Source organism: Molothrus aeneus, chromosome 16 (genome assembly GCF_037042795.1).
Source record: "Molothrus aeneus isolate 106 chromosome 16, BPBGC_Maene_1.0, whole genome shotgun sequence".
NCBI lineage: Eukaryota > Metazoa > Chordata > Aves > Passeriformes > Icteridae > Molothrus > Molothrus aeneus.
Genome location: NC_089661.1, coordinates 13689153 through 13717137, shown reverse-complemented (window position 1 = coordinate 13717137; position 27985 = coordinate 13689153). Strand labels below are relative to the sequence as shown.

The window sequence follows — 27985 nt, the reverse complement described above, 5'->3', positions numbered from 1 at the left end:
GTATGCTTCATTTTCCAGCCCAAACCTTCTTCAGAGACAACTTTATTCTCAGTCTGCAGAGATTAAGGTGTTTGTTGGGCAGGTCTGCAGATGCCTACCCAGAGAATACAGTTATATGTGGGAAATGCTGCCTCCATGCCCAAGTTTGCCACCAAAACCTGCTTTGTTCCCCAGGAACAGTGTTTGTGCTCCAGAAGTGTTACCTCAGCTCTGCCAAACTATTCCTTACAAGGTTGTGCTTCAGAGCACTTGAAAGAAGGTGAAAGCAACACTTGTGTAGAGCCTTAGGAATCTGTGACAGTTCCTGCAATAAAACTCTGCTTTCTTGAGTCCTTAATCCCTTACAGACACATGAACAAAGCGATGAGACTGAGTTAAGGTTTGCAGTGTTCATTACCTTAACAGCAGACCAGGGGAAAGAAGAAAAAACAAATCCAAACCAGGAAAGTCAGAGACCTTAGACTGAAATTTTTTTAATATTAAGTGCAAATGCCTTCACTGGGCCACAGATCAAGACACTGAAGCAAAATTTAAACATTTTCTCACATATTCAGTGTTCCAGACCTTAATATTCACATTTTAGGAACAGTCAATCCTCTCTGGGAATTTTTGCCTATTCTATTCCCCTCGCTATGTTTAGATCACAGCCTGGACACAGAATTTTATTTTTATTCTTATTCATTCATCTTGCAACCAATTCTCTCCCAGATCTAAAGCAGCCACAGCAGCTCACGTTGAGTGATGAACAGTGTGCTTCCCTTGGCCTATTTTTTGAAAGGAAAAAAGAACAGATAATCACAAAAGGCCATGAAACCAAGCACTGCTGAAGATGGAGACCCTGTGGCTGCTCCAACAGCGGAGTTTCTTCTGCCCTGTGGGGGACAGAGCCAGTGGGAAAGCACAGCCAAGAGCATTCATTGCTCCTGAGTACTCTGCATGCAGCTCAAGAGAAACAAAAATGGGTCAAATCTGCCTTACAACAATTCTGTCACTCCTTAGTCTGTATTTACTCCCAGACTCCCCGTGCTGTGCTCCTGACACCAGTCTGTCACAAATCCATCAAACACCAGTACAGGGGCTGGGACATTGCAGATATTTAAATAATTAAAATTTCAAAGCCGTGTTCTTAGAGTTGAAGAGACAAAAAGAAGGTATTGATTCTACAGCTCTCCATGATATGGCATATAAATCACTCCTCCACATGCTGATAGGATGATTCAGTTACTCTGAGTCAGTGCACTGCTCTGACACATCAGCTTTAAATAGTTTAAAAATCAACTTAAGTATTGTTCACTCACTTCCTGCAACCAAGTCTTAATTAGAAAGATTGGAAATGTCAATTTTGTCTTTAAAAGAACATGCCACCAATATTGTAAATTTTATTTTCAGACCCACTGAGGTCAGGGGTACCCATAAAGGTTTTATTTGTACAAGCAAACTGTGCACTAGTTACAGAATTTTTGAGTTTGCTAAGTGCTCAGAATATCACAGGTAACTTCATAAACTGGGTTATTTTAAAGGTTTGTTTAGACAGCAGCAGAACCAAAAAAAAAAAAGGCAGAGAGGAGATGTCTACACAGCTCTCCCAGACTGAACAGGACACTTGGCTCTGACCATCTGCTTGAAGTTTGAAGACAACAATATCACAATTTATAATTAAAGATGAAATGGCCTAAGCTGTTAAATAACATCACAGTTCTCAGATGGAGTGTAAATAAAAATATACCATTATGACCATGTGAGCGGCTTGCTGCCGATCCCAGTGAGTTCTACTTCTGTCTGTAACTGAAAAAACTGTGGAGGAGAAAAAGGAAACTGAACATGCTGGAAAGCAACTCGAGGAAACTTTTCCCCCCTTTCATCTGATAGGGATTACATGCATGGACAATACTCAAAAGAAATACTTATTTCTGAATTCACTCTGAAATGAAGACACGTTGTTAAATGAGAACCATGCTGTAGCCAAAGTCTATCCAAGTTACAAAAACACGACTTTGGTTCAAGGGCTCTCATCCAGAGAACACTGCAAGTCAATCTACAACTACATAACCCAGATGAAATTAATAATTATGTCTGGGGGCAAAACACAGAACTGAGAAGGTATCATTAATTCTACATACAGATTTTTCTCCAGCTCTCCTTATTCTGGATGATGTGTGTTACTTCAAGAGATGGATATTGAAACCCTGCAATTTTTTAAACTTTTTCCATTTTTTGTTTTACACAAAATTCTGCAACAGGTACAAGGCTGAAATGAAACTTGGGAGGAAAAGAAGAGTTGTGCCATTTAAAAGACAGCATGAGTTAGAGGAAAAAATAGGAGGATGCTCTAAAAATGTGATTCTGCTTTTCCTGTACATAGTCACAGTAGTAAAAAGTTGTATTTCAACAAGAACAAAGCAATTCTCTGGAATTCAAATGACTATGCTGAAATTGCCTCTTTGCTTCTCCTTTGGTAGGTGCTCATCCCCTCCACCAGCATTTCCAAACCTAAATGATTTCTCAAGTACTTTATAAAAGATGCAGTTAAGAGCCTATTGTGTTTTTAAAGCATTTAAATAACGGACCTTATTCAAATTAAAACACGTGTCCTTCTCTAGTAAGGTTCTTTGAACAGTGGGAAGTCTATTTGCCTTGTGAAAACACATAAGCTTCTTAAGGTTCAACTGCACGGCTCTTTCTTTCCCTGGCTATATCCATAGCATGGATACATTCTGTGTGTTGATTTTTATCTATTTCCTGCAATGCACCACTGCAGCAGCAAATTCCACATGAGCACAAGGGCCCTGCCAAGACCGCAGCAGTGTGTGCTCAGATCAGTGCAAAATCTATTCCTTTCCCTCACCATTCCCCCATGTCAGCAAATCCTGGAAATGTTTTTAAATGTCCTATTAGGTAACATATTGATCTCTTCTGTGGGCACGTGACTGGGGAAGCAATTCAAGGAAGAAGCTGAAGAGCCAAACCTGCCTGATTCTGTGCAGAGTCTTATCCAAGCCTGCCCAGGCTGCCCAGAGATGACTTTTTGCCCTGTGTAAAACTAAGAAAAGGGATTCTTCTTCCTATGAAAACAGGAATGCTCTTGGGAAGTTTGCCACAGTACTTGGATGGAAATATTCTAGATAAGCATCCTTTCAGAAAGGAAAGAAAAAAGAAACTTCAGGATCAAAGCCCTAAGAACTCCTACAGGCTCATTTGGAAAAGCACACATATTCCAGCTATCTTTTCTTTAACTACTCTGTGATAGCCATAAAAATACAGACACTTAATTAGCTCAGATCAAAGTCAGAGCAATTCTGCTGGTAGGAAAGATGGATGGGAGGGTGCTACAACACAGATTCTCCATGGTGTGACTTACTAGTGGGACAAATATGGCAAAAAAAGACAAACAGTAGAAAATGAGCAGCAGTAGAATGACAGAGGGCATCTATTAGTGACTGGTTGATCTTTAAAGTCCCTTCCAACCCAAGTCATTCTATGATTTTAAAAACCCCAAGGCCACACTGAATAGGGCACATCTATTGCTGATTTGTCAAAACTTATTTGAGTTCTTATACATGACACATATGAAATTAGAAATTCTGCTTGTCTAGTTCCACTTATGATTTTAAGAAGTCAGCACCTGAGTATTTATGTTCAAGAATTCTCCAAGCCAACCTGCACATTACTGCTGAGGAAGAGCCAGAGAATGCAAACAAATTCTCAATGTGCTTGCACAGAACATGTTGGATATCCAGTAAGCTGAAGCTTTTACTGTTTCCTCACACCTTAATACAAAACAAATTAATAATTCATGCTACCAGAGCTAAATAAGAGGTCTTTCATTCACTACAAAACTTTTATGCTAATTTGCAAGCCTAAAGTTATGGAGATAAGCTAGAGGTAGTCAGAATTGCAATTCACCCTTTAGAGGACAAGATTTAGACAGATGGATATTCTGAACTCTACAGACAGGCAGGTCAGCATAGAAAAACATTATTAAAACATTATTAAAGTAATATGAGCATAAAATATGTTCTGGAAGAGAAAAGGAGCTTAGATTTCTCACATTAAAACTGGTAAGATGAATGAAAGCATCTGCAGAAAAACAGCTGGGAAAGAAGCATTCTCATGACAGGGATTTACTCCTTTATCCATTTAAAGAGTTTGCAAATTGCTGCAGTCCCACAATAATAGAATAAACATGAATCACAAAGTATTTCGGAAGGTGGGTGATAGATTCTCAGCAAAGAGCTTCTGTCTTTTTCCACAGAGTGCACAGCCAACTATGTTCTAACACTTGGGGATGTATTTAGAACGTGAACTTGTTTTGCAAAATATGTGCATTTTACCCTCCTCCCAAAGGAATGAATTGGGAGGAAGGTGCTGATCAGCTGTGACTGCCTCTCAGGATCAGGGCACAGGGAATTCTATCCTGTGCTTAAGGAGAGCTCAGGAAAGGGGTGCTTCCCACACAGAGAACTTTGGAATCACATGTATGGAAGTGACAAGCAACAAAAATGTCATCCAATGTGCCCCACTGGTATCAGGATTATTAAAGACACCACTTGGTTATTATGTGTTTTAACAAGGTTTCAGCTATAGGAAGAGCTGTAGGATGTAGGATGACAACATCATAGAAGCAAGTTCTGCATTCTTTCCTCACTGCACTTTGTTGACTACATCTAAAGAGATATCTGATTTTTTTTCCTAGCAATATCCAAACACTCAACACTTTGTTTGTTTGTTTTCTTAATGTACCAATCACAAATATTAAGTAAAAATCCATATATTTCCTTCTTACAACTGCCTGGAGGCCATTAATAGATTAGTTATATATTAGGGTCATTGCTTAGTTCAGGCAACCTAAACTGACAAATTTCTGAATTGACATTTTTTAATTGGAGCACACAGAAATTCATCCTGATATTTGGCATAGTCTCTTCTGTAAATTACTAAAGGAGTGCTACTAAGTAAAAAAAGTGTTTGGTTTTTTTTTAAGTCACATGAAGAAATCTACCCTTTTTTAATAGTGCAAATACAATTATCTGTGTCTTTCTGAGGTGTCATCCTCAGTAATTTTGACTCCAAAAAACTTAGCATGATTCTGATCAGTCACAGTTTAATAAACATGAGGCAAACCTGTAAGTGAATGGAGTTGACATCCAGGCCCTAAATCTGTCCACTGACATTTGTGTAAAGGAAAAAATAAAAAAGAGCTCTAGAGCTTCACTGCAATGCAATTCTTCAAAAAGCAGCAAAAAGAACCAGCAGAGAGATTCAAACCTTCACCCTGACCCCACTCACAGAGCTGCCTCCAAGGACCAGAAGAACATTTGTGTGCAGGTCAGATGACACTCACAGCAATGGGACAAGTTCCTGCTCATAGCAGCTCTGAGCTATGTGAATTCACTAAAAGAAAAAAAAAATCTGCCCTTATATCTGTGAGAATAAGTATCCAAACAGGGTTACAGAGATATTTTGTTGGTAGTGGTTTTATTCTTGTTGTTATGGGTTTGGTTTTTGTTTTTAATTTAATTTCCAAGCAGCTGCTCCATCATATTAAAAAAAGCTCCACTGAAACTAACAGCCAAGCAGGAATTGGCCAGAGCTTTGTATATTTGACGAGTACTATATGAAAAATGTTCATATTCAGCACAAAGTCTGAACAAAAACATTATTTTCCACAAATTCATGGAGAACAAACTTGCACAACAATTCCAGTGTCACTGTTGTAGACTTGTAAACAATGATTCATGAGTATTTTGAAACAGATTTTCTATTTCATATTTTACCTTCTAACATTTCTTCTGTTCATTCATAATTTGGATCAAATTGGAAAGATTTGGCTGAATTTCAGAGTGTTTGAACACTTTTTATCAACTCAAGGTAGCTGCAAGACTGCAGCAACCCTGGAAGTTAACCCATCAGGAGACTCCAGCAAAGTGCTACATGTTGATGACATTCATCACCACCTCCAGCAAAAGATACCAAGACTTGACAAGAACACTTTGTGCTGACCAGCCAGGCCCCGCTCTCTTCACTCATCTCCTGCATTTATGAGAGAAGTGCTAAACCCTTAACTCAATGTAGACATTCCCTCCAACCAAGGCTGATCCCTTCAGCTTAGCCCCATTCACATCCCACCAGTATTATTTCCACATCTTCCTTTTTAGTAGGCTGCTTGGTTATATAATGCTACCCACTGAAAGCAAAAATGAGTAGATTATAGTGTTGGGTTTCATTTCTGGACATTGAGCTTGGTTTGTCATTTAATGTAAAAAGTGTTAGTTTCATTTAAAGCATGGCTATAAAAATTAGTTAAGACAAAACAAATGTAGACTGCAGCAACCAGCTGGGCTCAGTGGATAGGAAAGCTTATTAGGCAAAGCACATGCTTTTAGCTAGAGCACACCTCTGCATTCCAAAAAGAAATCCCAGCAGGACAGCAAAAGCTTTTGCAACACCAGGATAAGAAAAGCAAGCAGAAAAACTCCCAGGCTGTTAATTACAGTCAAAGTCTATTTCATAATATCAACAACAGATCTTTCTCCCTGTTTTCCTGTCCCTTTAAAGGATGGAATAAACCAAAACCAAGGCACCTCCACTCTTTGCCATTTGACTTGCCATGTTTTAGAGAGAAGCCTGTCTCACCTCCCTCTGCTTCCCAAAGGAAGGGCTTGGAAGGGCTGCAGAAGAAAGGGTGAAAATACAATTTGAAAGTGCAGGAACTAAAGCAAGCCTTCCTTCCTTGATGTAAAGCATGAAAACATAATGTGGGCATTAAATAACCTGTCTGTGTAAACACCAGTTCCTTTCTGAATTGATTAGTTTACATGAAATTCTAAAGCTTCTATTAAAATATAAAAGATGAAAAAGGAAGATGATATTTCAGTTGAAGTGCTACCCAATCCTGGCGAGATAAAAATCCATCTGCCTTTATACTACCAAATACATCAAATCCTGTGTTTGCAAGAGTGTGTGAAAAGTAAAAAAAAAAACAAAAACCAAAAAACCACAAAACCCCCACCCAAACAAACCAGAAAACAGAACAATTCCTTAATGCTGTACCCCATAGAAGACTCATCTTACAGAGCAACTGGGCAGTTCCAAGAACCATCTCTGGTGGCCAGTTCCAAGCAGTTGTCAGTGATATTTCAAAAGGGGCACAGCTTTAAACCTAAATAATTGAAAATCTGAACTCAACTCTACAAAAATCCTAAAACGCTTCCAGCTCCTGGAACTGCTCAGAGTTCTGCAGAACAGGAAGCACCAGGACAGAACACTTCAGACACGATGGCAGCACCTCTTCATTCACAGGGCATCTTTGTGACAGGGCTTCAGAACTCATAATCTGCCACTGCCTCACATCCTCACAAAATGCTTTTTAAACCAGAAAACAACAACTCAAGTTACAAGACAGCAAAGCAAAATGTTTAAAGATGTCAAAGAATTTCTTGAACCTACATCCAAACCAAAAATGCTTATAAAGCTTAGTGACCAAGACCTGATTTTAAATAGAAACAGGAATGGGTTCACCTGCAGCAGTTTAACTCCTGCCCTTACAGGAGCCAGGTCAGAATTCAAACACAACCCCCTCACCTTCAAGGTGCTCTACAAGCCCTTATGTCTGTGCCCTGTCTGTAAGCAAGAAAAAGTAACACACTACATAATATATGACATTTTCCACCTCTTTTTTTTTTTGTGAAGACATTAAGGTTCCTACTAGAGATTTAATTTTGTCCACTGCCAGAGAGCTAGAACAGTACTCTAATGTAAAAGACAATTTGCCTGTCAAAGTTAATAAATTAATCCAGTTATTCTTTTATTAATCACACAGAAATTAAGGATGAAATTAAAAGATTCTCTAAGAGAGGGGAGATTTTTCAGAAACTTTACAGGCACGTTCAAGTGGTTTTCATCAGTCCTGCAAATCCATTCCATGGCACTTCTTCCTCAGTAATGAAGTAATTGAAATTAACGTGCCAAAAGACTGAATCAGAGCAGGATTTCCTGACATCCCATTCCTGATAATCAAGCGATGGCAGTGGTAATGAGGGGGGGAGAGTGATACCTACACATGTTTAACCCAAAATCTGCATTAGGACTTTGCAGTTCACCACTCCCAGGCAAAACTCATGGAGAAAAGATCAGATCTATTAATATTCCACATGACCCTTGGAACAAGTGTTTGCACAGCAAAGTCATCACTGCAGTTCTGCTAGACACAAGTCAACTGACAACACTAAAAAGCAACAAGGAGAAAAAATCCACATGGTGGACATGTCAGGAATACGATGAAGAAAGAGGGAAAATAGAACTCCACCCAATGTGACAACTTCCTAGATCAAAACTGCTTCAGCCCATTCAGCTCCCTTTTCTTTCATTGGCTTTTGGGAAATTCTGCATTTTGGAAAGAACTAATCTTCCTTCTCAAATGAAAATACAATTTATGTACATATACACACACAGGTATAATGTGTTAATAAATGTAACCATTTTACTTAGAACAAAGAAAACAGAATTTGAGTCCTAATTTCTTACAAAGACGGTTTCAGAACACAATTTATATACTCTTAACATTCAGCAAATACCAAGTACCAGGGACACATTGCAATTTCAATTAAAATAATACCTTAACACAAGAATTGTCTGTATAATGGGAAAATACATGGGTTTTTTGTAGAGGCTTTGATCTATTTATTAATGCCATGGATATTCAGTAGTTCACATTTCATCCTTGGACAAAAGCAGATTCTGTAAGAGCTGAGAGACCTTTAAGAAGAGAAAAAACACAGAGGGAGAAACCATAAGCCATCACTGGAACACATGCACCTGACAAATGAGGAGCACGTGGCATTTCAGGAATACCAGTGCCTGCAAAAGATGCTTGAAAGAAGAGAAGTTGCTTATGCATTCCAGGTGATTGCCAGCAGCTCCTGGGGCACGTGGCACTGATTCACTCAGAACCACAGCTCTGCCACATTTGTCAAGCACAAAAAGACATGACTTAGATTCTACCTGGCAATAGCAAATACTGAGCCCACACCACGTTCATTAACACTAATAATTAAGATAAGTAGCGTTTCATTTAGCAAAAGGGCAAAAGCTGCAGACAGCTTCAGAAAAAGAATTACTCAGATATAATTTAGAGCTTATTTTATCAAGAGAGTGTGAGGGTACTTGGTACACGTGAACTTTTGTGCAAAGCAGAACACAGAAAAGTTCAGTTGCATAAATATAATAATCATGTGATTTAAATAACTTCTTTGGAAAGCAAAAATCATCTCTCTGAAGACTCCCAACTAGAAAAAATACACTAATGAAAATTGGAACACACATTGGTGAAACAAATTGCTCTTTAACTTCTATCACAAACGAAATTCATCTTTTAATCAGAGAATAAGACAACAAATATCAACAGCCAAACACATCCAGAGAAATTACAAAAAAGGATAAAGGGAGAAACCATCATCCATATGGTGTAGCTCTGCTGCTCTGACAAAACACAGCAGACCCTGAAGCCTCTTTAATTGATCGTTAAATTAGTGAACCTGAGGCTTAAAAAGGCAGAGAAAGAACAGATTCTGTACTACACTGGATACCACACACCTTGAAGCATCTCATGTTACCATTCTCCACTTTTCCTGCCCAAGGTTAAGCAAATTACCAGTGACTATATGTGTGTGGGTTTTTAACATATATACACACACCAAAAACCCCTAATTAAACGTCAAAAAAAAAATCCACTATAATGGTTCTGTGCATTGAAATGAAGGATTAAAACCTCAAAATTCAAACTGAGACTTTCAAAAGTTAACATCTGGAAATGCATTTATAGAGGAATAAAAAAACCCAAGCCCTGAGCTCCACCCAACGACAACATCACAAAAATGAAATAAGTGCCCTTACAGGATTCTAAATAACAAAACACATTTTCTCATCATACATTCTGATCTCTCATGATACAGAATGAAGTTAATAGGAGCCTGTCGTGAGACAGTGGGATTGAAAGAAATTTCATAACCACTTACAATAATTATTGGCATTTTTAGTAAAACAACAGATGAAGTCACAGTATTATTAACTCTGATATAACAGAGCAGTGAGTGTTCAGTGGACCAGAACTCAGTCACTGAATGCAGACTGACTGGAACAACCTGAGGAACATTTTTTTCTTTTATGATTAAGACAATACCATGGAGAATGGTAAAACTTTACTGCAAACAACTACTAAACCAGCCTTTGCATACTTTTTTTTACTTTTTAAAATTAATTACTTGTACAATATGTACATATAGAACACCAAATCAATGTGAGATTGCCTGACAGATGAGACAATACAGTACAGAAAGTTTAATGAGCCACAGACTTAAGAAAGAACCAGCCACACACTTCAAACACACAAACTGCTGGAAAAACTAATAAAATTAATGCTTTGTTTGTTGAATGTACATGAATTACAATTACAGTTTTATTGCTCTGTATTTGTTCAAATATACTCCAGTGTTCCTTTACACAAATCTACGCTTCAAAATAATCAATTGAGTAATTAGAAACACTGTAGAGAATTAGTGCATTGAGTAACATTTCCATAATTTCTCCTAAGAAATGATTAACAGATATTAGATAGCATGAGCAGTGCTTTTGAGGGACTTAGGGATATACTCATTTGGTTTTCCAACTGAAGAAAAGAATTCTCATTTCCAACTGGCTTCCCATCAGCCAATATGTTACTTCAAGACTCTCCAAGAATAAGGAGTATTGGTACAACCAAGGAATCTTCCATGCTACTACAGCACCAAGTGAAAGGGTTTTGGGTTTCGGACTGATAGAAAAAGTTTCCTTTATTATGTGGTTTCAAATTTGAATTTTAACATATGCATTAAAAAATGGACAAAAATCAAGAAGGTCCATCCACAGGAAAGAGCCAGAACTTCCCTCTGAGCTGAGTCTACTCTGTGATTTCTGCTGACTTTCCAACGTCCTTCAGGGAAATCAAACTTGGCCAAAAGTTTCTGTGCCAAGGCCTCGTGTTAACAACTGTGTACAGAACACATTGCTGGGATGGGCAGAACCAGCTGTGCCACCAAACACCACCCTGACAGAATCAGCCTGAAATCCCATTTCTTCCTTAAGGTCTGGAGGGACCATCACACCTGAACAGAGCTCTGGGTTGTTCTACCACACTCAAGTAGTGAATTCCCTGCCATATCCTCATTCAGGGGTTTCCTAAACAAGCAATATATTAAAAATACTCTTCCCTCATCATCCCCCCACCCAAAACAAAGAGGCTTTGCCTCCAACTCTTCCACATTTCCTCACTATTTATGAGATGTTGTACAGGCTGCCATCTCCCATTATTTTCCATTAACTTATTTCCCATACAGAAACTGAAAGTTTTGTTGTGTCCCAAGGTAATTATTCTATCAAGCACAAGACTGAACTCCAGAGAAGCCCAAGTTCAGGCAGCAGCAAGGGCTCTGTGGGTCCTGCCTTCCCTTCTCAATTTCAGTTCTCTACCCAAAAGGAACTGTGGATGGTCTGCTGGAATCCACAGCTTCCCCTTCAGCAGGGAATCCATCTGATGCAATCTCAGCAATTACCACATTGCATTCCAACAGGGAAACATCATCACAAGGTAGGGCTCCACAAGCTCTGCCCCAAAGCTGTAAATGACTGAGGTCTGAAATCAATCAGTTCAAGCAAACAGATCAACTTAACACTTCTTGTCTCCCAGCTGAGCAACTGAATTTGGGAGGAGGGAGCAGCTGGACGTGAAGATCTCAAAAAGCAGTCTCACTGGGAAGGAGGGAAGTTATGTATTTATCATTTGCTTTCCTTCTTCCCCATATCACACAAACCTTAACAGTTTTCAGAAACTTCAAATTATTTATTGCCCTGACCATACTAACAAATCTTCTTTGGCAGATGAGACACATTTTTACACATTCTTCCATGGATCTAGCCTGTCCCAGCTTCCAAAACTCAGACAGAGTTACCAACACTTAGGGAAAACATTAGCTGATATAGAGCAGCTCATCAAAGTCCCAAATCCCTCACCAAAGTTAACATAGCAGCAGACATTTGTGTGTGCTTGGCATTACTAAAAAGAAAAAAAGAAAAATAAAAAAGACATTGTATTTGCTATTAAAAATAACCGCAGTGCAATCTGAACGTTGGTATGAACAGAGAACTCATCTGTCTATTTGTTCTAAACAAATTCCTGTTCCTGCACTCACAGAAACATCTATAATGCACAGATTGAGCCTCAATCCATCATTTGGACGTGGCAGTGGAGGCCAGAAACAGAACAGGGAACTCAACCTTTCTCCCTTCAGCTCCCAAAGCTGTGCAGGCTCCCCCAGCAACAGGAACTGTCTGGGCTCTTAAAGCCCCTGCACATGGGAAAATGAAAGGCTGATACAAACACAAACCACAACGGCAGGATAAAGGGAAACACAGGAATGAGGGAGAAAGTGAATTATAAAGTCTTTTATCTGAACAAAAGCCAGAACTTCCTTGGCATATTGCACTTGAAAAACCAGTTAAGAGCTTGAAGCAAAACCAAGGGATTCTTCAGGAGGGTATTACAATTGCAAATCACCAGTAATCTCACATAGATTAGAGCAAAAATATTCCAGGAGAGCCAGTACAGATTTATAGTCCTGATCTCTTGCTTTGTCTCCATAGTTATAAACATGGCTGGTGTTCTGGGGACAAATACATGGCCTTTATGCTTTACAGAGGGATTAAAAAAGCATTTGAGAGCATTGAGGCCTCGGGCCTTTTTAGAGTACCTGAAACTGCTGAAAAGCTCTCCCTGCCAAGCTGAGAGGTGATTTGCTCAGGTCTCAAAGAAGCCCTTCCTAGTTCTGATTTTCAGGGCAGTGTTTCCTGTGATCTGGAAGTGCAAAGAACTGAGGCACAAGGAATGAAAAGCAGGGGAGCTCTGCATGACACACAACGTGTGGGTAATAATAAACTCTCCAACACTGCATTTTTACCTGGATTTTGTCCTGTGGGAACATATTCAAAATAATGTAACCTCTATGGCACCTTCTCTTAAAATACAAGAGAGGATAAAATTATTGGTGACACAATGCCCAGCCACTGGATATGAAGAGATTTATGCTGGAAATACATTGGGAAAATGTATTTCTGTCTGACTAAACAGTCAGTAAATCTCACCTCCCTGGTAATCAGACACCACCGTGCCCAAAATGTAATGGATACCTTGGGAAAAAAACCTACATAACTTGCATTTTTCTACAGCACATATATAAGAGCAAATATTAAGTTGTTACAGGGGACTCAGATCCTGTACCAAAAATCCACTTATTTTCCTCTTCAGGGCTCTACATCTCAGATATAACTAAACCAAACACCATCTTTAGGCCAGTGCTGAGATATGATGATATCCAGACATCACAAAGGTTCTCCTGCTTTTGAAAGATCCTAAGGACACAGATGGCAGAAGCTCCAGTTCTTCAGAATTGAGCCAACCTAGGCACTACCTCTTAAAGAAAACAACATTTCCACAGCACCCAACTATGGCAGAGAACCCAACAAACAGCAGGGGAGAGACTGTTAATTTCCTTTTTTAAATTCCCCTCATCCTACCTTAAAAGCTTTCCTTCCTTTTTATCCTGAACACAAACCAGATCTTCCCTGCATGAAAAACCAGAAAAATTAGCCCCAATCAGAAGTTCATCCACATCTTTACTAGTGTTACACAGGAATGTGTTTCAGTATATAATAGTTTTTCCTCCCTGAAGTCAGAGCAGCCATAAAAAGGGGGGAGGGGAGGTTGATTGCATGAGTTCTGCAGCATCTGGCTATGCAATAAGACTCTTGAAATAATTTTCTCTAGTGTAGCATATAGCCAACAAATCTGGCAAGAAGCAACTTTCAGCATGTGTTGCTGTGACAGCAATGAATTATCACCCCAGTCTGCAGCAAGATTAACACTTACAACCTTGGCATGAGGAACAGTCTGCTCAGACTCTGTGGCAGGAGTAGTGCTCCATGCTTAGGCTCCAAAGGGTGGGCTCACGTTAAGAAATTAGGAGCACAGAAATGCAGCATTTGTCTAAACTGTAAACAAACAGATAATTTCTAGGGGGAAAGGCAGAGTACAGCCAGAGAAGTAGGAACACCAAGGAAAACTCATGGTATGGAAGAAAAAAAGAATTTTAAAAAAAGTAGCCATTGAAAACAAGGTACTGTCTGTTGTAGAGGATTGCTCCAAAGAACAGATACAGAACAAAAATCAGGAAACAATGCACCAGAATCCTCCTGCTTGGCACAAAAGCATTGAAGCACCCAGTCAAACCAAGCTGATGTGAAATAAGTGACACTGAAAGCTTGGTGTGATCACTGAGTCCAACTCAGGCCATTACAAAGTCTGTCAGATCTTGTGTGCTCTGCAGCAGAACTCACCATTACTTGTGAGCTAAGGGCAGGTTCAACACCAGCTTTGGCCTCACTGGAAGGTCAGGGAGGAAATTACATCAAAACCATCTCTCCTAAGAAGTGAATGGATGACTCCTGGTCATCCATTCCACTTTTCCAGCTAACTGACCACAAAGCAACCTGGAACCAAAGCTCCTTACCACAAGTTCTTAAAGCAAAAACTGCAGAAGAAGTGAAGGACAAAGCTGAAGAACACAGAGTGGAATCTCCTTCCTGCCTGAACACTCACCACACTTAAATCTTCTGCTCTGTAGAACTGTCAGAACTAAAGCATGACTTCTGCTCTTTGATCTGGTTTGCTACATTTTTTATCAATAAACAGTTTGGAAATTCCACCAATCATCAATTTCAATTCTAATGCAATCTCTTTGCTTCATGAACCAGAAGAAAAGTACATTAATGCTGGTAAGAGTTGATTTCACATATTATGTGTTCTACTTTCAAGACCTTAACTTGAAGGAAATACTTTGAGCAGTTAAGCAGTGTGAGTTGAAACATATGAATTGGTGAGGTTAAGGGATTTAGCACTGAGGAAGAGCAGGACAAAAGGATTTCATATCTTGAAAGAAAACTTATTCATTAGTATTATGGATATAAAAGTATTTAAAGTGACAGGAACAGTCTTGCAGGCATCACACTCAGCAAGGGTTTACATAGAGCAGAGCTTTCTGCATGACAAAAGGAAAATGTCACAATTTCCTTGAAAAGCTTTATTTCAGATACCTGTAAGTAGATATAACACACCTGCAAAAAAGAGTATTAAGAGAACAGTATGTGTTGAGAATTTTGTAAGGAAGCTATTACAAGTCATTTACTACCTAGCTAGGAAATTACCTCCAATTCCCTGTGATTTGAAGCTTCTCCAAGTAAAAAGGTAACAAAAATATTGTGTAGCAAAGAGAAGCACACGCTGAGTAAAAACAGTTCCTGCAAATGAAGGTCACTTTGAAAAAACTACTTTGTAAAAAATCAGGGAAATGCATCTAAAGCCTTTAAATTATTTCTCACCATACATTTCTTCCCTCTGCTTCATTACTTCAAACTCGTGTGTCCTTCAAGATAGACTCAGCCTTAAATCACTTGCCCTGCTAACACAAGACTGAATGATCACTCCCAAACCTCACTCATGTCCTAACAGATCACAAAACCACCATCATTCCTTCTTCAAGAGCAGAGATAAATTCTATTTAGGCTGAAATATGGTAACTACCATTCTCCTTGTAGTTCATTCCTCTAGCACAATCATCAGGGCAAAGGAGCTACAAGGCACATCCTTCCTTCCCCATTCCCACTCATATCCAGTTCTGGAGATTGTCAGGGAGAGTTGACTCAAAATATATTGTTCTTCCAGTAAGTCCTTTGTACATACTATCAAGTTGGGTTTATTATCTTATTTAAATCAGACACTTGAAATATCTGCCCAAAATAGTCTCATGTGCCTCAGCTCAGGGGGGTTTTCAGCTGCAATTCTGCATGAGGGGTTGTACCAACTACCTGTGCAGCAAATACCACCACAGTAAAATCCAGGCTTGGCAGCTATTTTGGGTTCCTGGATTAGAAGTGTGAGCTGCATTAATGGGTCAATAAGAACAAAGCCTTCTGGGTCAAGAGAGTGAAGAAACCTGTTTGAGCAGCCACCAGGGAATTGGATTCTTCAAAGAGTTTCACCCATTTATTGTCCTCATCTCCACAAGATGCAACTATTCAAACACATGGGTTTTGTGGGGTACATCTTGTGCAGATGAGGTCAATCTACACTAAGATTGTTCTGGAATACAAAAAAGCCACAGGGAAGGGCTGAATTCAATGCAGTAACACCAACAACTGATTTCAATGGTATACTAAGAAATCAATTTTTTTTAATAAAAACTATAAAGTCAACTAGGCAAATGAAGGGATGCTTTTGTTTTTGAGCATATCTGAAGTTGTCATTTCAGACAGTGGAATGAAGGATTTGGGGTTTTTGTTTCATTTTAGTGAAAAAAAAATCAGCATTAACAAGCTTTTTCTAGTCTGAGTATCCTATGGATGACAGCATTTTTCAGTAGTGAGGAAAAAAGCAGGGCAACACATCAGGAACCACCACACTTAATCAAATTGAAAAAATCTGTCTCAAAACCGAGCATCTGTACGTGCTATGGAATTGAACATTTCACAGATACAGTACAGAAGCATAAACCAGGAAAAAGGAGATGCTAACACATTGAAAATGTTCAATGGCTGAATATTGAATTATGAATCTACTCCAAAAAAAAAAAAAGCCTGACAGATGCCCTAGGCCAGTCCTTTCCACGGCTGCACCAGCAGAGCAGTAACTGAGTCCCAGGACAGCTCTTGCCCAGCGATCCCTGGCGGGGCTGCAGAGGCTGCACCTCTCACGACCCCGGCAAGGGAAGCACGTTTGGCTTTCACTGGAGCGCTGCTGTCTCCATCTGGCACAGCGGCCCCCAGGGCTCCAGCCAGCTGGCACCGCCCGGAACCGCCTCGGGGCTGCTCCACGCTGCACAAGGGAGGAGGCCAGAGGAAAACCAGCACCATAAAGAGATAATTTACAGTCCCATTATCCCATCATCCCCAACTACATGCAGCAGGAGCATGATCTAGGCACACGGCCCATGACCACATGCTTTAAACCAACAAAAAAGTTACATCAGCTTACTAGAGGTTGATTATAAAAGACGGAAATCTTAACTTAGAGACGGGCCTGTTTAAAGAGGGACACAAGTGGCTCATAACTTGATTACTTGGAAAAACACTATTCATTTCATTAAATTAAACATAATATGAAAAGTAGATTTACTGTAATAGCTGATCACACATTACAGGCATTCCACACTCCACGATTCATTTATTTTTCACAAGGAAACTGAGGTAACTTATTTGCATACAGGAGTAATGTACTTACTCCTTGCAGACATAAGACAAGTTTCATGTATCAGGCTCAGCCCACTCCTGTGAGAAGAGCAGGTACAAGCACCCCACTGCAGCACTAACAGAGAGAGGTTCCTCCACAGAACCTTCTGGATGCAGTCAGTATTAGAAACTCTTTACAGAGGAAGCCACCATTAGGACAGCACTCACACAGGGTCTGTCACTGGCACAGCCCAGAGCACAGCAGCAGTTTTTATTCAAGCTGCCACATGCAGCTCCCAGTGTCACTACTCGGGTTGGTGAAATATCAGTCAGAGGAGGAAAAATGTATTTTCATCTTTATCTGCTCTTTCTGGTTCATGGCACAACCACACAAACATGACACAGCAATAGTACAACAGCAGCAATGTGCAGAGCTGGTAATTCCTTACACTGTTAAGGAAAGACACTTGTTCACCCAGAGCTGAAGAGCTGGTTCTCATGTTCTTCACTCACCAGTCTCCATGAGAATGCACAGAAAGGTTCAAATTTCACATCTCTTGCTTTTCTCTGATAAATCAAATATTGCCTGTCCCTTACCTCATTGGCATTCTTCTCACCCAAGCCATTTACCAATTCCATCATGTACTTGTGTCTCACTGGAACCCATATCTATAACTAGTTTCCAGATTTCAATTGAAGATTTTAAAACTTGTCAGATTTGCTAACCCACCTTCTCCTTAACATCCTTTTCACCACTGCATAAAACAACTTGTCTGCCAGTTTCAATGTATGGGTACAATGTGCTTACAGAATTAAACTGCTTGCTTTATAAAGAACTGCTGTAATAAAGTAATTCTTCATCTTACTGCAAAAAATTGGAGTTCTGATTTTCTACAGTCAGATTTTTGCAGTACACGGCCTAAGGCAGACAAAGAAAACATCTCCTACTCCCCAAAATCTCTCAATAAGGACATAATTATTACAAAGAGATGCAGAAAACAAATTTAATTTACTGGGGCAACTCTAAAACTTGCATAGCAAGAAAAGTTCTAAGTAGCAGAACTACTATGTGACAAGGAAATACATCACGAAGGGCAGTAAGATAAAATTATGCTGAACACAGTATAAGATAAATTTCCTTGGGGAACAGCCTCATCATTACAGAGGAAAATCTTGTTCCTCTTTATGCACAGAACTGCAGGAACTTTGAAACTATTTTCATGGCATTTCTCATCCTGTTCTCCACATCAAGATCATCCCACAACCAAGAACACAAAATGTAGTCATGAGTGACCAAAGAACTGAGTGTTCATCGTGCAGATAAACATTTCCCATAATAATCTCTCGGGAGGGGATGCTTGCTGAGGGAGCACGGCAGAAGTCAGCAATGCCCAGAGGCCAGTGTGAATGAGAGCTTCACCCTGGCCACCAGGACAGAGATCCAGTCAGGGGCAAAACTGGGCAGTAATGTGAAAATAATGAAGCACAGCAAAGAAAAACATAAAACCTTAAGACAAATTTTGCATCTGTCCCTGGAGGGCAGAGGGTCACAAAGGCTCACCTAACACAAACGAGGTACTGAAATCAGTCAGCTATCTCAGCTGTCTGCACTCACTGAGCTGTCATACATCTGCTGTGCAATAAATCTCACCTTTATTTACCAAGTATATTGTAGTAGACAAGGTCCCTTAAATTCTGACTTGCAATGCAACAACGAGGCTGATTGCAGAGGACAGAAGTACAAACTGTAATTAGACAAACTTTGTGAAATAACATCAGGCTGTACAAAGACACAAGGAGGGAAAGATACTTTTAAAACAGAAGTTGGCAAGGGGGAGGTAGGCAAAAATAAAGCTTATAAACTGCTGCTTTCTTTCCTTGTGCTGATAAACACTGAAGTAATTCAAGTCTGTACTTGATTCAAAAACAAAAGCCCTTTAAAAACAGAAGCAAAACATACATATAAAAGCCCTGGCAGTCAATTCAGTGAGATGAATCCAAAGCCAAACCCTGTTTAAAAGAGGCTACTTGGATGCATGAACTTCTGAGTGACAAGCAAGGCAAATGGAACTCGGTGCCACATGGGTGTTTGATCCTCCACCATCCCCATCACTAAACTACATTCAAATGCTGCAGGCTCTTTTATGTGTTTAAGAAAAATAAAGGGACTAATAACTAGGTGATTTTTAAATATAATATATTTTAAACTATGGATTAATACATGGATGAAAACATGGTTTAATATACTAGGGAAGAGCTGCAACACAGAACTCCAGATGAAGGCACTAATGACAAAGAAAAGATATTCCAATGATCTCTTGAATGAAATGCAGATTCATGATCTCTACATATTAATTCTACATAAACACAACTCACTGAATGTATGAATAGTTACATTTTCACATCTTACATGTATGTGCAGAAGAGCTCAGCTGTGTGATCAAACCAACCATGGCAAAACCAGCGTGGTACAAGGACAAGACCATTTAAGCTCAGTCAAATCCAATTCTGACTTCAGACTTACTACCAAGCAATGTCAGTTAGTGAGCTGCCTCTCACCACTACTCGAAATATGAGGATATTTAATATATTTGTCATGCTTAATGTCAGAATTTGTGTCAGGATATGAAAATTTGCACTAGCCCTCAATAGTTTCATTAAAAAGACACTAACTACATTTTAAGTAGTTGAAAACAACTCTTGTTACCAATATCCACTTTTTCTCTTTTTTTCAAGTTTCACCTTGTCTAATACCCAATTTTTTTATTCAATGACAAATTTAGTGCACTGTAGATCTTCACAGACATATTTCCCACCAGGGATATGCTGACATCACCAGTGATACTATGCAAGAGGTAGACAAGAAGAGCCACGTTAATTTCAAGCTCCATTAAACACAGGAAAGGAAGAATAAGAGGAGGAAAAGTTCTCTTCAGCAACTTTAAAAGTAGCAGAGACGGGCAAAAAAAAAACCCAAAAAACCGGGTTTTAAATAGCATTACTTATCACTGAGAGGTTTTAAGAAAAATAAAACCAAACCTTAAGGAGCATTCTACTTAAGTAGAGAAATGGAAAATCTAGAGTATTTGCCGTATTCCACACACAAAAGAATGTGTGACAGGACTGCTTGCTGCTAATCAGTTATCAACTGATAAAGTGAATCTCAGGTTACTTTGAGTCAACTGGTGTCAGGTAACAGTTCACTTTACAGATCCTCAAATAGGTCTTGAGACAGATAAAATGATTCTTTCTCTTCAATGAGAGAGATCAGCACCATGGCAGCTGCTCCAGCACTAAAGTAAACCACAGATCGTTCCTGTGTGCCAGTTGCACTGTGTGCTCCCAGTCCCAAACAGAACGCAGGTCTATGTAACTCTGTACATTGATTCTATTACCAGCTAATGCAGCAAAGTTCTTAGCTTGAATTAAGCCGAGTGTACATAAAGGAGTGCCAAATCAATAGGTAAGAGAATACAACTACCAAGACAGAGCTTTCATCCAGTCAGAACAGATCTATCAGCTTCTAGAACCGTTTCTGCTAAGGCAAGGTTCCCAGTTCAGGCCTCTTGGGTAACATATGGCTCTCCCCACACTCCAACCCTGCTTGCTGACAGCACAGGCCAGGATAACAGAATAAACTGGAATGTCATTAGAGCATTTCACTCACTTGCTGCATTGTCCACAGGTTAACGAGAGACTGAGACAGTGGCTCCAGGCAGCTCTTTCTGTCCAAGTCTAGAAAGGTTCTAACAATGGCTCTTCGCAGGGTGGGGGAAAAAATAATTTTTTTTAATAATGTTTTGAACAGGCCAGTGAGATGTGTATGGGTCACCTTTAGACTGCCTTTCTCCTGATGTATAATAAGAGGACATATGTATCTCCTCACCTTGGATGCTGCTGTGGGCTACAGACACATTACAAACACTTGGAGAACCATGGGAATATAGGTAATAAAAAGCCCAAACCCACCGTTTTAAAGTAGCTGTCAGTCAAGTGAAACAGGAAGGTGTGGCTAATAAAAATAAAAAACAACAGCCCTATATCTACCAGGAAAAAGAAAGAAACCAGTTTCTTCAGAAGAACTCATAGATCTGCATATGAACAGGAAAAACTGTGGGTGCTTGGTTTAATGTGGGAAACACAAGGTTTTAAACCGAGTTAATGTTTCTCTGGTTTAAAACAAATCAGCCACCACTGGGAATCAAACTAACACTTGCAAGAGTATTTGTAATGAAGAAGGATCCCCAGAGTCCATTCCAAAGGAAAACACTTTTTTTTTTTTTGCTCAGCTCAAGGAGCAGTAATTCAGGAGAAGGAGAGTCAGCAATTCACAAGCAGAAAACTTCCACTACCAGTCAGTAACATTTGCCTCAAAATTTGTTACACCAGTTACTGAAACAGAAAATCCTCAAATGAAAGGAGGAGAGTACAAGGTTTGCAAGCAATTTGCAGCTCTGGTTTCACCTTAACGCCACAGATTAAGGCTTGAAACAAAAATGAGGCTATCACCTAACCTTTGTTTGGGGTTTAAAGCTTTGATGGCTTAAAATAAAGCTCGACACATAGTCCAGCAAATCAAACAAAGCCATTCCACCCTGCTCACCTTCACACTACTCCCTGTCATTTCAGTTTAAAAGCTTTCAGCATTAAGCAAATAAAATCGTTGACTGCAGACAAAATTAAAGAGATGCTACAACTACTCTGACAAACAGCTTGGTTATGAGCAAACCTTTGACTACTGATAAGACTACAGGAAAAAAAAGAAATAAGCCTTCTTGTCCAACATATCCCTATTTTGTCCTTCATCAGCAAGTGCAGATCCATCTTCTTGCTCTAAAAAAGGGAACAAATACAAGTAGGAAGAAAACTGCATTTACTGTCTCTCCCATCCATGTTAAAAAACAGAGAAGTCCTGATGGCTCAGATCCCACAACTTAAAAATTGCTATTCACCATCTTCAAATTCATGGTGCAGGACTAATTCCTAACCTTTGGCCCAGAAACCAACAAGTGATTTAAAAAAACCCCCACAAAACAGGATACAAAATAGGGCTTAGCACCACGAGGAAGAGGAAGGTCCTGTATTATGTTCTTCAGCACCAGAGACATAAGCTCAGTGGAGCATTCTCAATCTGGCATATCCCATGTACACCAGGCTCTGCTGAGTAATTTCAGAGCTAAAATCTCATGTCTGGGTATCTCTCACACCAAAGGTCATGTCTTCACACTGAGAGAAAGAGAACGTTACCTTCAGCAGGTCTAAGGACCTTTTAAATCCTTAGTGGTTAGGAACTAAGGAAGATTGCTCAGGTGTGAAACTGGAGACCTCCTGAACAATGAAGCTTGCAGTTGATTTTGACACTTCTCATGGGCATTCAGGGAGAAGGCAGCTCCCACAGCACATGGCAAAGAAGAACATCCTTCCTGAGTCACACAGTTCACTCAGGCAGCCACAGCAGAGTACACAGCTGAAAAAGAGACATGCTTCTTGAATCCTGGACTCCTCTTTCAAGTGCTCCACAGGATTTGGAATCCAGAAGCTTGGTGCACACGCTAAAAACGTTAAAGAACAACAAGCTAAGATTTCCTCGTTAATTTAAGCAATCCAAAGACCAAGCCTGTGAAGGTGGCACAGCCTGGTGAGGCTCCTGGCCTGTCTGTTACAGTACAGAGCAAATCACCTAAGCAACACCTCCCTGTTCCTGGACAGGTACATGGGGCAAGGCCCCTGGGAAGCAAATGTGCCTCAACAGGCACAAGATGAGAAGTTCCACCAGTAGCTTACCCTGAAGACTGCAAGGTCACTTTAGCAAGAACATGACACACTGATTTAGACTGTGAACCACAATACTTGCTACTGAAAAACATGAAAACATGACATGGTAGTTATCTGCTAAGTTATTTTAACCTTTTCAACTTTGAAAGTTAGGAAATGAACAAAAGTCATTTCAGGTTTAAGTCTAAGAATTGATTATCTGTCAAAATATTACAAGGAGCCACACACTGAAGTCACAAGTTCATGGGGAGAATGATACCTGATGAAAAGTCATCACATAAAAGCAAATGTTTCTTCATATCTGAAAGGATCAGTTGGTCTATAGGACCCATGTAAAGAGAGAATAATGGGAAAAACAAGAGAAGCTCTCAAACAGGCAGAAATATGCCAGAATGCAGCTGCTGTCAATGAGAGCACAGCCCCTGACAGGCAATTATTCTTTGATCTATTGGCTGAAGCACTGAACAAACATTCTGAAATTCCACACAGAACCTTGTGCATATCACAACTCTGGTCACAATGACCAGTTGACTTTTATCATCAAGAGCCTTTTCAGGGCAGTGATAGTAAGAACCATTCAGAATGAGACAGTTTTCCTCCAAGGCGTATAGTCCAGGAAGAGGGAATTTAATCATAAATTCAGTTGCCCTTCCAGCAATGAAACCATTACTTACCAACTCCTGGACACAAAGATGCATCTACATGTGTAATTGCTCACTGATGGGGACAAAAGCTACATTCAGCACTGCAAAACAGATTTTTCTCATCTGTAATTCTAAAGGAATAAGCCAAGTGTTTCAACAGAAAAAAAATGGAAAAAGCTGACATGAAGGTCTACACAAGCCTTTTCAGCATCCTCTGTCTGCTCCGTAATTCCTGAATGGGGAGTAGTGGTGACAAATTTAAGGATCTCTTCTGGAGTGTTACTTAATTAAGTGTGAGGTAAGTTTCAGATCAAAATATTCAAGGTAAAGTCCATGACCTACAGAAACATGAGCTTTGCCATCAGGTTATTAAACAGATTCTAACTATGGCAAATTAAAACTCAAGAGTTACAAGTCAAAGTCCCAACAATGAAAAAGTCCACCCTAATTTTATGTCACTTCACACACAACTCGAGGTCTAAAACCTAGCTCCAACATTTAATCACAATAACTATCATTTCAAGAGTCAGTCTTTGGATTTCTCTGTCATTTCCCGTTCCACTGTCTAGCATGACAGCTTTGTCTTTGCTTAGGCTTCACCACCAGCAACACAATTGCACCACGACAATCCCTGTGCCTAGAACAGTAGTACAAGTGCTGCACTTGAGTGTGGCCAAGATGCAGTGAGATGAGGCAAGTCCCAGCCTCGCTCCTCGCTGTGGATACAACAATGCACCGTGATGACAGCTCAAATCCCAGCACAGCCAACGCTTCGGGAGCAAACACACTGAGAATCTTCACCAGAATCCCAGTGCCTACAAAGACACGTACATAATTACCTCCTGGTTCTGACTGAGGATTGAAATGCATGTTCAGGAGACAGCTTTCCCACTATAAAGCAGGCTTTAGAGCCATTCTGCTGGAAGCACTGGCTGTAAAGCAAACTGAACCGTGAGCTGGAGCTCGTAAAAGCTTATTCACAGAAAAGGTGCGTATTAAACCCGAACAGCACAGCACTAAAATGGTCTGCCAAGGCAGAACGCGGTGGAGGTACGGCACGAGAACGGACCCTTTCTGCCCCCTGCAGTTCCCACTGCTCCCTGGATTTTCAAGGCAGGCTTAGGAGGGACAGTAGTTACCATTCTAGAACCAGAACCATTTACATCTGGCTCTCACCAACAGCCAAGGCATTTTTACACCTACCTTCATCTGAGCAGCAGTTAAACTGCCCAGTGCCTTCCATAAAGATCAATTACATATATGGAATGTTTCCTGTGATAAACATATAACGTGACTGTCCTTAATCATGCAATAAAAAGAATATCACTTGCTAATAAACCTTTAATTTAGCCTCATCATTTCTTTGATTAGGATTAAGAAGAATCTTCACCAATGAAAAGGTGCTCTTAAGCAGTCGCGGCTTGCTCCTAAAATATATATACACATATACATAATATATGTGTATGTAAACTATTAAAGGACAAAAGATTGCTTTTGAGTTATATGGACTATCTAGGTAATTGTATTTCTAGTTATTAGACTATAAATACACCACCAAACAGAAAACACCCTTTTCCTAATTTTACATGTAAAACTGTCAGGCATGCATATGTACAGGGAATTTCAGTGAATTAAAATTCCATGGAAGAAGGTCTCATGTTCATATACATAAGGGGTGAATAAAGTACCATAACTGTCATTTATAGACTTTCTTCAATCCTTACAAACATAGACAGGGAATTGAATCCCAATTTAGCTACCCAAAATGTTCCCCCATACTGATCATGTACACCCACATATTTCAGGTGGGCCGGATTCAGAAACCCAATTGTTTTCATACTGGCAACCTGCTTAAAAAAAAAAAAAAAGTGGGGGGAAAAGCATTTTTAGCATGTACTAGGAAAACTGGTGTTTTTCCTGGGCTGACAGATAATTTTGAAACAATCCTGTTCTGCTTTACGAGCCTGGCTGTGCAAAGAGGAAGTGAGAACAGATTGATTACAATGGAATATTCTGTATTTTCAGCTGTTTTCTTAAGCAATGATGAACACATCCCTGCATTAGATTTCGGAAGGAAAAAGCTGTTGCAGCACACAAGACGTATGCAGGTTACACAGGATGCTCCGTATTTAGAAAAAGGTAATTCTGCTAATGAAATTTTATTTTCATTCTTCCACATAGCACTTGCTTTATATTTGCCTGAGACATCTTCATACCTCACTTGCCATTTTTTTCTTCTACAGCACAGACACTATTTTTTCTCCATTTAAGCTGAAAGCACCATCAACTACATCCCAATTCGTATTTTAACATGCTATAGGCTAAATAAACCCAGATTTTGACTAATATACTCCATAATATTGACCCGTAGGGAATTGTAAGGTATTTAAAACAAGTCTGGCTATACCTTGCAAGGCTATCGAGTAATTAAATCCATTTAAAACGTTTTTCTTCTCAGATTCCATTTTTTCCTCTTTAGGTAAAAAAATTGGGAAACTGGATTATCCTGAGAACATGAACTGAGCACAGAGAAATGGTTTGGCACCTCACCCTTTAAGTCCATCCTCCATGCTCTAGTTCTATTATGAATAATAAGCTGAGCAGCTTAATGCAAAGCACTGGGATCACAAAGTTTTCAATGGGTTGTTCCAACAAAAACACAATCCGTGCTGTCCCAAACCCCAAGTTTTGCTCCGTGTAGCTGCTGCCTTCCCCTCCTCAGCCACCAATGCGACGACTGACAGAAATCTGCCAAGTCACTTTGAAGTAAAAACTAGTTGATTCTAGGGAAAAACAGTAATTAGTTGCACAGTACATAGAGCAGCCCTCCAGAAGCATACATGTGTATAAGGATGTTATTATAGGAGATAGGTGGGGAAAAGCACTCTTCCTGCTTTTTGCCTGGTTTACAGGGATTTTTCCCAGGCGCCAACCCCTCCTACCCTTCCCTGTACTCCAGGCTGAGCCAGTTCCTTTCCCCACGCCCCACCAGAGCAGGAATCTCCTTTTCCAAGTGGATTATCAGCACGAGCAGCTTTTTTTTTTTTTTTAAGGAAAACCACACACATAACCGAGCGAGCCGCAGCCCCCGGCGCCGGGACCCGCTCCCAGCCATTGTGCTCCGCGCAGCCCCCCGGGCTCGGGCGCGGCCCCGCGGGGCTCCACAAAGCTCCGCCACAGGCCGGACGTGCCCGGTGCCCCGGGCCTCCCCTCCCCCCGGTATTCCGGGAAACCTCCGGGAGGAGGAGGAGGAGGAGGAGGAGGAGAAGGAGGAGGAGGAAGCGGCGGCGCTGCGGAACAGCCCCGCTGCGGAAAAGCCGCCGGGGCAGGTGGCAGGGAGGGAGGCCCCGCCGGGGCTGCTTCCCTCCTCCATCCCGGTGCCCCCCCTCGCCATCCCGGAGGCACCGAGCGCTTCCTCCTCCCTCCCCCCAGGACCGCGTGCGGGAGCTCGGGCCCACCTGCCCCGTGGGGAGGGAAGGAGGGAGGGCTACAGGGGGACCGGACCCGTCCCCTCCCCGAGGCGGCGGCGGGTGGGTCGGGGAGGGAGGGAAGGAGGGAGGGAAGGGAAGGGAAGGGGGGTGGATGCGAGCCGCCCCCGGTACCTTGCGCTTCCTGGTCTCGGCCGAGCCGCTCCACACGAAGCACTGGTAAATCGCCCGCAGGTTCTGCTTCCAGTTCTCCACCTTGAAGCCGGTCACATGGCAGCACCCGGCCGCCGGCGGACTCATGTCAGACCCCCCCACATCAATCCGCCCGCACACGGGCCGGGCCGGCGGGCAGCGAGCCGGCCCCTTCCCCCGCCCCGCAGCACCGACACGGGCCGGGGCCCCCCCGCCCTCAGGGGCTCCGGCCCCTCACGCCGCCGCCGCCGGGGAGCCGCTGGCACATAGAGCCGGGGCTCCGCCACGGCCCCCCGGCTCCGAACAAAGCGCGGCGGGCGGGCAGCGCGCACTCCCTCCCGCCCTTCTCCCGCACACACAAAGATGGGGCGCTCTGAGGCGAGGAGAAGGAGGAGGCGGCGGCTGTAGCGGCCGCTGCCGCCCCCGGAGTGGCCGCCGCTCCCTTCTACCTCATAGAGGCCGCTGTGGAAGCGGCGGGCGGAGGGGAAGGGAGGGGATGGGGGCGCTGGCGGCGACGACCCCGGCCGCGGTGAGAGCGGGCGTGTGTGGGGAAGGGGGCGAGTCCCCGCCCGCCGCCGCTCCGGCTTCCCCCGCCGGCGCCCGCACGGCTCTTGTCCCTTTAAACCGCCCCCCCGCCTC

At 41.3% G+C, this 27985-nt stretch overlaps 1 protein-coding gene across 2 annotated transcripts in view; it reads right to left on the bottom strand.

Annotated features, from left to right (window-relative positions):
* Positions 1–27505, bottom strand: part of USP22 (ubiquitin specific peptidase 22) — an 88607-nt gene extending 61102 nt beyond the window's left edge. The window contains exon 1 of one of the 2 annotated variants that reach the window (XM_066560722.1): positions 27329–27505. In XM_066560722.1, the coding sequence (XP_066416819.1) occupies positions 27329–27454 (126 nt within the window). In that variant the 5' untranslated portion in view covers positions 27455–27505. The remainder of the gene's footprint in view (positions 1–27328) is intronic. The other variant, XM_066560721.1, reaches the window with a different exon arrangement.
* Positions 27506–27985: the final 480 nt, after the last annotated feature.